This window comes from Coffea arabica, chromosome 3c, assembly GCF_036785885.1.
Source record: "Coffea arabica cultivar ET-39 chromosome 3c, Coffea Arabica ET-39 HiFi, whole genome shotgun sequence".
Classification (NCBI taxonomy): Eukaryota; Viridiplantae; Streptophyta; class Magnoliopsida; order Gentianales; family Rubiaceae; genus Coffea; species Coffea arabica.
In genome coordinates, this window is record NC_092314.1 from 39,436,674 (window position 1) to 39,448,191 (window position 11,518).

The 11,518-nt window shown below is 33.3% G+C and overlaps 1 protein-coding gene across 1 annotated transcript; it reads right to left on the reverse strand.

The window, feature by feature from the left end:
- Positions 1–4,164: 4,164 nt before the first annotated feature.
- Positions 4,165–9,215, reverse strand: LOC113735046 (uncharacterized). Its single transcript, XM_027261959.2, has 4 exons — positions 8,733–9,215; positions 5,965–6,023; positions 4,917–5,098; positions 4,165–4,588 (listed from the first exon to the last, which is right to left on the reverse strand). Exons 1-4 carry the CDS (start codon positions 8,902–8,904, stop codon positions 4,516–4,518), a joined length of 486 nt encoding a protein of 161 aa, XP_027117760.1. The 5' UTR covers positions 8,905–9,215; the 3' UTR covers positions 4,165–4,515.
- Between the last annotated feature and the right edge of the window lie 2,303 nt (positions 9,216–11,518).

Below are 11,518 nucleotides of genomic sequence, written 5' to 3' on the forward strand. Positions count from 1 at the left end.
CTCATAATCATAATCTTGAGGGTGTAGATGCAATTGTGATATTTATATACACTTCCAGCTGAATAAAACATCTAGCAGTTAAAACTTGTAGGGTAGCCGTTGCTATGGCTGTTAAAACATTGCTTATGTTTCCATGTGATGTTTGAAAGTTTTTGAATTATGTTGACACTCCCTTTTAATAACTTTACTAATCATTTCAACCTTTTAATAACTTGCAATCTTCTACTAATACATGGACCAAGAGGGCATTCATGGAATAAAAATCTCATCTTACTCATGAAAATAATATTTTAATCATATTTGGACTGAATTGTCACCAAAATCTCAAAAGCAAGGGTGGTTAGTGAAATTTTTGAAACCTTAGGGGGTGTCAGTGCAAGTGTCAGAAACCTCAGGGGAGGTTTGTGAAATTATCCCTTACAAAAATCAGTAATTACAAAAAAAAGGGATAAATTTCAAATGCGTTCCCTATTTTAAACAGTTTTTAAGATACATTTCTTGTAGTTTAAAAACATCCATTTATACCTATGACACTCTAGATTTAAGTGGCAAACAGATAGAAACGGACTCTATTAGTGAAAATTTAACCACATACAATCCAATAATACAACTGATTATTTGTTTTTAATAATGTCGTACCTTAGTCACTTTCTTATTTCGAAAATACCCCCAAATGAATGTTTGTACTCTATAAAAAAAAAGGATCAAATGTTTGCATTCTAATAGTAATGATTTGCAATTTTTTTTATAGATTGCAAACGTTGATTTGGAGGTATTTGTGGAAGAAAAATATTATTAAGGTCTCACATAATTAGAATCAAGTAATTAGTTGCACTATTGGATCGCATATGGTGAAATCTCCATTAATGAAGTACGTTTCATACGTCTTCCACTTAGATTCAAAGCACAGGAGATGTAATTGGATTTTTTTAATCATAAGGGATGTATTTCAAGAAGTGCTTAATCACAGGGGACTTGTTCTCCCCAACCCCCCCCCCCCAAAAAAAAAAGAAAATTGAGACTACATAGTGGTGAGTTCTCACCGTTTGAGTGGCGATTGATTCTCTATATTGTCAAATTTGACATAATAATAGAAATCCGTAATCACAGTTGATAGGGAAACCTCAATAGATTCCGCACATTTTCGCCACTTAGTTTAGTAGTCTTCCCCACTTAAGTGCTTGTTTAGGGTTGCGGTAGCTTATTGAAGAATACTTTTCTAATAAAGTTTTAAATAAAAATAATTATTAACAATTTAATCGATTTTAAATATATTATTTAGAAATATAGTTTAATAAGTACTTATTATATTGGATAATTTTTAAAAGTGTTTATCTCTTTATTTGGTTCATAATATAGGATAAAATGATTAAATTTGATGTTTTATTTTTTAAATCATAAAAACTACTCTAAAAGCACCAAATTTTCAGTTTTTGCTAAAAATATTTTTAACATCAAAAACTCTACTCCTAATTTTATGGTATAATATTTGCCAAACACTTTAAAAATACTGTTAACACCTAAAAGCGCTTTTAATCAAAAGCACTGCAACCCAAACCCGGACTAAGTATCACTTGATGAAATGCTAGCAATGTCGACACTCAGGTGAGCCATTCATGTCTACTCCACTACAGTACTGTTACTAATTTCCATGACTTAGCCTTCTTACAAGACCAGACTTTTCTGATGTTAACTACAGTGATGGATTCCTTGTTAATTAACCGTTCACGTATCTCCTTAGATTATTTTCTCTTAATTTGATTACGACGGTTCTAAATCTGCAAGAGACTACCATAAATTTGAAGCCAGGTGCGTTTCAGATCTTCTTTCTCACATTGGGTCAATAGATACCAAAACTACTCACTCTCCAGTTGAGACAAATGTCAAATTACTTAGTTGATAAAAAGCCCTTACAGATCACACGCGTTGCCACCGGTTGGTTGGTAATCTTCTCTTTCTGCCTGGTACTTGATGAGATTCTAGTAGCGTTGGCACTCAGGTGAACCATCCATGTCTACTCCATTCTGTTGCTGATCACAAATCTTGACTCAGATGGACGATCCACGTTTACCCCATTCTGCTGCTGATTTAGAAATCTTGGGATACGTAAGAGAGACAATTTTCGGGGCTTAGAATTCTTTTGCACTTCTTATAAGTCAAGAGCCTTTTTTTGACGTTAATTGCCAGTGATTATTACTGATTGTTATTCTACAAAAAAGGGTATTGTTTCTTGCTTGGCGGCTCTCTCATCTTTGGCGCAAGTAAGAAGTCGTCTGTAGTTTCTTGCTGCCTTTGTTCTCTTTGCACATATGTTTAAAAATACGAGATTCTAAATCATATAAAGAGACTGTTGATCAAACAAGAAAATTCACCTTTAATTAGTACAAGAGAGTTTCTTATTATCGTACTTTATAATATATCGGTCTTACATTATTTGCCATATTTCATAAATAGTTATGTTATTTCATGATCGACACAGCAATTTCATCGTACTATAACTAACACCACAACTTTGTGTATTAAGTTGAGAAGATAAAGGATTGCTTATCTATTATCTTTTGATTGGCACAGATTTTTAACAGAAAAATTCTCGGATTTTGCCTTGATTTATGCTTGCTTTCTCCTTTTGTTTCATGAATGCATAAGATGAAATAAACTCAACCAAAACCACCAAAACTTATTCTTTTATGAAGCCTTATCTAAAGGTTTCTTTCTCCTACATTTTCTTGCTTCTGCTTCTGTTCTATGTAGAAAATGTATGATTTGCACTGCTCTCTCGAGTGTTGTCAATCACAAAATGGTATAATGTTAGAGCATCAAAATGGCACAATTTTATAAGTGCCCTTACAGTGCCTAATAAAACAAAAAAAAAACCATTAATCTTATTTAATTAGTTATCTTAGACTTGTTTATTGTCCTAATTTTTTTGTCCCAAATTTATTTACTAACAACCTTAAACTCTTAGAGTATAAAATTAAACTCATCCAATCTTAGATCAACTATAGGCTCCAAATTCATGCTAGGGGAGGTTAGTGCTATTTTCCAAATTCAAGAGAGGTGGGTGTAATTGTTAGAAACCTCAAGGGAGGTTTCTGCAATTATCCCTACATATTATATGCTCTCTAGTTGAAATGGCTTCTTCATGACATAGGGGTTTCATTTCAATTAAGCAGACCTATTTGTTAGGAGAGGAAGCTGAGAGTCAGTTGCCAGTTCAACTGTTCTGGAACGGTTTTGTCCAATTGAATAAAAAGTAAGATCATTTCTTCAAGATGTAAATAACTTTGAACACAAAATAAGCATAGAACAAATTTTGCGAATCCCACGTATAACATTAAAAATGATGTACATTGTGTAATTTGAATCTTACAATTTTTTTTTACAATCAATCTTAACTATTAACCTTCCAGGAATGCAAACTATAGCAACCACCCCTGCCCTAAATTCCTATTTATTATGTTAGCCAAAGTGCTATCCAAACTAACCTTGGTAAAGTCTTTCTTGATCATACCAATCACAGTGAGATTGATTAGCATATCATTTGACATCATTCTATATGCATTACCTTCTTTCATCTCCCTGCTATTCTCCATGTTATCCAAGCATCAGATGTTTGATCATTTTAGCCAGACCCTCAGAAGGAGGTTTTCATGATCTTTGGCTTCAGTTGATTTTTACCTTCCCACCTTGAATTTGAAGCGTTTGAGGGAATGTTGGATATCAATACGCTGTTGCATTACTTTTTTACCTGCAGTCCAATATACTCATCCATATGAATTTAGCATATAAAACTTATCATTGAATTCTAATGAGCCGAACAAGAATACTTCTTTCAACTATTTACCCTAGACATTATTATTTTCTCTTAATTAAAAAAACGATTTATTTTAATTTTACCCTTTCCACCAATTCAAAAAAATTTTAATTCCTATTTCAGTTATTTTTGGGGTTTTTAAGTCCAGGATATTTCCTAGGAAGAATGAATACAAACGTCATGCATTTATCTGTCAATATAACTTAAGGAAGGAAGAAACTATGTCTCCAATTGAAAAAGTCACAAATAGGTTTGGAAGGAACTCTTTTAGTTTTTTTCTAATGCGTTGCAAATGTGCATCAGAACACAATATAAAAAATAAAAACAAAAACTATTAAAAGACCAGCATATCAAGAAAGCTTTTCATAAAAATCCCAGTCCCTTAAATTTGTTTCTCATACATAATGGATAATATCATCGGTTTTACAGACCTACAGATAACGGATAGCCAAAGACAAAGGATTGGAACTGCTTGCACAAGAGTAACAGCAATTAAAATTATGTTTTCTGAAGTATATCAGATGAAATGTTTCTAAAAATGTTCATGTAATTGAATTCTGCTATCCAAAGCTAAACGCTAAGCAGCTTTTCCTTTACTGCAGCATGCTTTGATTTCTTCAACACTGGATGAGCTCAGCAAAAGTCTATGACCAAGAATATCACCAAGGATCAACTGAAAGATGATCTGAGTACCTTTTCCATCAACTATCAGAAGTTTGCTTAACCTTGCCATTCAAGAACTGCAGTATGTGTTCCCTTCTCCAATTATCGATTCTGCAGGAGAAAACAGGAATAGCATAAAATGTCAATAGATCATGCTCAACGAGCCATCATCATCTCAACGAAACACCTCTGTTCAAGTTGGGAGACGTGAAGCATAAAAAATGTGAATCAAACAAGTCTAGGCAATGAAAAGAACTAAACCTAGGAGCTTGAAATTGTCATAGTTTATTCTGTGTCTTAGCTGGGAAGATACTGGTTATAAAGAGCATAAAATATCTCGAGGTAATCAATCTGGTACTTAATTCTTCATACATACCAGGTAAATGCAGTTATCAAAATTAACTTTATCAAAGTACAACGAATAATTTGCCTAGCTCACCTAATTGTTTCCTTCTGTTCTCCATCATCATCCAGCATTATCAACTTTGGTGGCGAGCTAAATGCATATCGAACTTTAACCGATGGGAACTTGTCCTTCTCTTCTTCAATGAAACCGACAATTTCAGGATAAAAGACCAATTTTCTCATGCAGACCTCCAAGATCGCTCCAGAATATATAATCTGATATAGCATAAGCAAAGTATCTTTTACTTGAGCTGTGATAAAATACCAGAAAAAAAAAAAAGACGGAAAAGTTCCTTGAAATTGACATCTAATAAAAAAGAAATATATTCCACTCATATAATTAGAGAAAATGAAGAACAAGTACACATGTTTAGGCAACTTTAGAACAGAAAAACATTGAAAGACACGTGATTCTCTAAAGGAAGTAGTATTTCAACTTTGATGTAAATCCACTTTTACTACCTGCATAACCTAGGCCCAGAAAATTCTATATCAACGTTCAAGTCTTTACTTACTTTTCGTTGGAAAAAGGTAAGTCTGTTCAAATTTTTGTGTACTATTTGTTTCTAATCCTATAAACGAACAAATCGCAGTTCATAAGATTCTATTCACTCAGACGCCCGTTCTTAACTGTTTGAACCATAACCTAGTAAGCAGCGATTCTAGTTTCAAGTACACAATATGTGACCATATGGTGGGGCAACTCATGTTGTTGTGGTAAGGCTTCAGAAGTAAGCATGCATGTATATGTATAGTAATATGATTCTTTGAGAGCTAGGGACAGTGAGATCAAGTATTTACCATCAATGAGATTAGGCAGAATATGATTAACATATACACAAATAAAGAAATAAATGGATGATAAGGTGAAAAAGTATCATTATTATCCAGAAATTTAAGACAAGTATCCTTCTCTCTCAGCCTGACACACATATTAAATAGTATAGGCATGTTTTAAGACCACAATAGGAGGAAGAACAAGAACAGCCTATGCACAAGACCACTTAAGTTCAACAAGCAAGAAAATCAGATTTAACACAGCAAATCTGAACAGATAATATGCCAAACCAGTCCAAAATTACCTTACTCATACCATCATCAGAATCTTCCGTGCAACACCTTCGACAATCAGACACCAATTCTGAAATTAATAGTTAAAAAAGATGATGAGTTCAATGTATTCTACTGGAGAAAACATACATAAAATAAGAATTTCTTGGATAAAAGAACAGAAGGATGATGCAAATAACTTCCCTATCTCGGTCCATAATGCATACTGAATATCATCTACTAATCAGATTGGCATTAAAATGTCATAATCATCCAGAATCATAACAAATTGATTTGGATAAGTGTGTCCAACAACCTATTTTTTATTTAGTAGTAGAAGGTTCCTGGTTTTGAGGATACAAAGTTATTGTAAAGCAAGCAATGGCAATTTGCATTAGATGTTTGCTTGGTGAAAAATGGAAGAAATAAAGGAAAGTGCATCTAATAATCCGGCAAGCAGTACAATGAACTGATGCATACTATCACAAGAAGCTTTAAGATAGCCATCACAATTACAGTTCAATCCTTCACATCCAAGTTATCAATATTTGGACATTCACGTCATGTAATAAGCTTGATACTTGATCCCATAGTCAGTGGTCGGCAACCATGAGAAGATGTTCACTCCTTTTCACCCATACTTCTCTATTGTGAAACCGAAGAATTAAGAAAAGGAACAATGAATAAGTATTAATCATGGTATTATTCTAAACTCTAGAATTCAACTGTAAAATCATCATTGAGACTAACCAAATCGACAGTTAAAATGTCCAACTGATGCTAAATCGGACTTTTAAGAGCCAAAAGAGAATACTGTGAGCAGGCTATGGTGCTAGGAAACACCGAAACAAGCTAATAGTTTTTTCACTTAGTAATCATACTGAGTTCCATAGAACAATATTGCCAACATTGTCATATCATTCAGCCATAAATGGTTCGGAGATCCTCCATCCAACAACACTCTAATCACCATGTTTCCTAGCCTCATTTCACATTTCCATGTCCAAATATAATTCTCCTAAATAGCAGACCTAAAGTATAAAAGTTTCTATGAGGCACTACACTTGTGCAGCATTTAATTCTCCAAAACTGAGCATCTCTAGAAAACAAATACGTCAACCAATTCTATGCAGATATGCATATGAGAAAGCAAAGAGAAAAGGAGCAAAAGCAAGATGACAAGGATATGCAGATCTCATCCTGAGTAACCAAAACACAGAAAGGATAACCCTCAATGCAAAGTTAAGTCAATAAATTGTACTAAAACCTAACATTCCATGCTAATTTATTATTTTCTCTCTTGCTTTTCATTGATACTTCTTTTAACAATGCAATATACTAAGCCACAGTGACTATCCAATTGAAAACATGTAAAGGACAAATGCATGGACACACAAGCCACCTCAATACAAAAAACATGTAAAGGAAAAATACATGGACATATAAGCCACCTCAATACAAGTGTCACCATGACAACAGTTGCAATAGCCCCTTAAACCATACTCATTTACCAAGACAATTGTAAATCTCTACTACCATCAACAAGGATAAATTCGTCATTAAATATAAGCCTCAAACTTTCTTATGATTAAAGCGAGACTCCAAATCTTTCTAGGTTAGTCACTCACAATTGACAAAGCATCAAGAGCCCAAGGGTGCAGTAGCATAACTATTCTAGGTCCAATAGTAGAACTTAGAGGATCCACACCAAACAAAGAACTAAATAGAAGCCTTCCCAGTTCCACACTTGTTCATCTCAGCAATGGCCACCCTCTAGGGCATATCCATGGGTAATAAAAGAGTATACGCAAACCATGGATAATCCTCTAGTTGCAAGTGAATCATGGTAGTCCTGCATCCTTTCTCCAAAAGAGCAATCTTCGGATGAGGAAGCTTCAAGTTCAATGTGTTCTGATTTGACAAGTCCCATAGACTTTGAATTAGAGTTCATCACACTAATGAGCGTGCAAACTCCTTACAAATACATATACAGACAGCCAGACAGACAGACAGAACACTAGTTCACTACAATCTCAAGATCTCTAAAAGAGATCAATAGGTATGGTCCTAATCATCCAATATAAGGAACTACAAGTCGTAACTTAGGAAGTCGTGATCGTTGAACTCTTGTTCTTGCATGGCTTGATCATCGTCAGCTCAGGGGCAACACATCCTCAAGAGCAAGAAAACAGAACCATTACCGTAATCCAGGCTAGTTACTTAGAATTCTACAGATTACAATTCAAGGCCACTAATTGCATGAGATAATTTAAGAATCCCAATAAAGATCTTATTTTGATTTCTGTGATTGTACTTAAGCTATATGAGGCACAAAAACAAAAAAGAGAAATATTTCGAAATAGACTACTATTTACCCATCCATCTTTGATCAAACTTAATCACAAAAAACTACAGCGAAAACAATAAAAATCAAAATACACTTACTGACTGTTATAAGCATAATAGCTCAATCTGATTGGTATAAAAACATAGCCTTTTTCAACTTCTCGTTTCAAACTATCACGATTGACATCTCACACATAAATAAGCAATTCAGAAATCCATCAAAAAAACCCAGACCTTAAATCAACTAAAACCGACAAGAATCGCATCTTTTTCCCACTATTCTTTAATTTCCACAACCAATCAGCTATAGTATAGAAACAAGAATCCCAAATATTACCATCTTACAACCCATGTGAGTAATCAATTCAAAAAACCCATCAAAACCCAGAAATAAAATCCACCAAAAACCATAAATATCTAAGGATCAACAAAATTCATATAATAAAGGTACAACCTTGGTCCTTGACATACTCAGCAAAGGTGTTGCAGTCTGAGCAGAGAGCCAGACCATTGAATCCCAGACTCTCACACTCTTTCGTGCTAAGTTGCTGCTCTTCTTCTCCTCTCACCGAAACCGCCCAAAGCAATGCTAGCAACATCACGGCGTAGATCAGCAACCTGCCCATTGTGGTGAATTTGCAAAAACACACTCATACAGTCCTTGCCTGGAAGGGAAAGAAAATAGAAGAACAAAGTCGGTCAATGAAGGGCATTTGCTCCATATATTTTACCCTTTTGGGGACCACGCTGAATTTAAACAAAATACATATACATAAATATTTGTCTCTCAGGTTTTACTTTTGAGTTTTCACTACTCCTTTGACTCCAAATGGTGGAATTTGGTTTGTACAAAATTCATTTTTTTTAAGTTTTAGGAACTAATTTTTTTCTTTTGTATACTTCTATAATTTAATTAAGTTTAAAAACTCGAATTTTTTTCCCAAAGCTTAGGGACCATAGGGTATTGATAATAATCAAATATTCAGATTAAGTTGTTATGTGGTTATTTTATTAATGGTCAATTCCAATAAACCCCCTCAAAAAAAGGATTCTTTGTCACATTGCCCCTTGAATGTTTAATTGAATCAATCCACCCTATGTACTATTATAATTTTTCTCAATCAAGTACAATTGGGCAGCACAGCCCAATTTGGAGCTGAATTTGGCATATGATATGCACATGTTTTTGTGAGTCAGACAGATTACTCCCAATCTTAATTACCAATGTGTAATTACTTACTCTTGATGAAACATTTTCTAAAACAATCTAGTTATTCTCTATATCGCTGAAAATTTTAATTTTATGAAGCTTTTGATTAATCATAATTGAAGTTTATCTTACTATATATTAGCTTATGACTAATGTTTTCGTTATCTTTGTTACAAACCAAAATGTATTAAAAAATAATTTATATTTTGCAAGGTTAAAAGTTTGTACAATATGTCTAATATTTATTCACAGTTCATCTTGACTTATTTTATTAGTTCAAAAGTTTATTCCAAACTTTTTTGTGAAAATTTATATAGCGTGTAAAGGGCATTTGGCCCTGCATAGGAACAAAAGAAAATTTTATACAACATGGGAAGGTAATTTGATCAATTCATGAACTCATGTGCATTGAACATGTCAATTCAGTCCGAAATTGAGTTGCCCAACCCAATTATATCTAATTGAAAAAATTGTAATAACAACATAGGAGGATAAAATGATGCAATTAGACATTGAAGGGGTCTACACAAGAAAAATGCATTGGAATTAACCATTTTTTTCTTATTTACAATCCCTCTCACCTTACCATTCAATCCAATCCTCCCCGGCCGGTCTCCCCCACCAAATTAATGTGAATCTTAATTCTACTATCACACAGTATATGAAATATTAATTATAAGTGCAAATAAAGAAACTTAAAAATCACTTAAAATTGATCGTGTATAAGTGCAAACACTTGTTTGCATTTATTAGATGAATTTGATATGACATATCAAGTTTAAGTGCAATAAGGAACCTTAAGAATCACTCAAATCCCTCGATTGGTTTACCAAATTGGTCATAAAGATGAAGTGGGATTCATTACCTTTAAGAATAATGGTGCCTGAAATTAATCATGCCTATAATAGTAATATTTTTCTAGTTAAGAATATGTTTGTGCAATTTTTTTCTTGTAAATGAGTAGTGAGATTTAAAAAATAGAGAGGGTGACGGAAGCATTTAAACTCGAAACTTCTAATTCCTAAGGACTTTTCCTTAATTACTAGACAAAATATATGTACGTGCATTCGTATATTAGTTTCATTGCTATTTCACTCAGCCCTCCCCTCAAAGATTTTTTGTAAACCGCTATTAACCATGGAATCACATTTTTCATGTACATAGATAGAATTTATAATTAGGATTAATGATTCCATCTTTAAAAACCAACAAAATAAATTAGAATATTAGAAGGTCAGTCACTTTATTGACCAAAATAAATGGAAAATAGGTCACAATCAAAAGTGCAAAATGAGACGACAAAAAAAAAATAGTATCAAGCCATCGCACCAATGACTTTAAAACACTTTCATTAGATACCAAGCCAACTGCTAAGTCCTATCAAGAATTCAAGTTGACTCAGTCGACAACTAAAAACATCGAATACCTATTAAGATAAGTCAAACAACAATTAGCAGTTTTGATGCCCATCAAGAAAACACTTTTTTTTTTTTTTTTGAGTTCTAGCAACTATAAAAGGAAGAATCTGCAGCAGAGATGATCAAGTCCTTTGGAGAAAGAAAAACTCACATCTGCCTCCAAACTCAAGCATCCACTTTGAAGACGGCAATTGCAAGAACAAATACCAAACAATAATCCAAACCACTTTTGGATTTTTAACTAGAAATTATTTTCTTGTTCCTTCTTTTTGTTTCATATTTGAACCATCAATTAGCATATTCAAAATCTTCGACCGTTGTACAAAGTTCATCAATTCAACATACCAACCATAGTACAAAGTCCATCAACCAAGCAAGTATTTTAGTTAATGTACATTTTCTTTATCAATAAAATATTTTGCCTCATCTTGATATCTATGATTTTATGTTGCATTAATTTGATATAATTCAACATCAAAAACTTGTCTAAAGTTTCTTTTACATGTGTTTAAATACTAAATTACAAATTAATTCTCAGAGACCTCTGAATCAATCTTATGTCCAAAAGTACCCATACCTAAGATAAATAGGGAAAAAAAGATGCCGATAAAG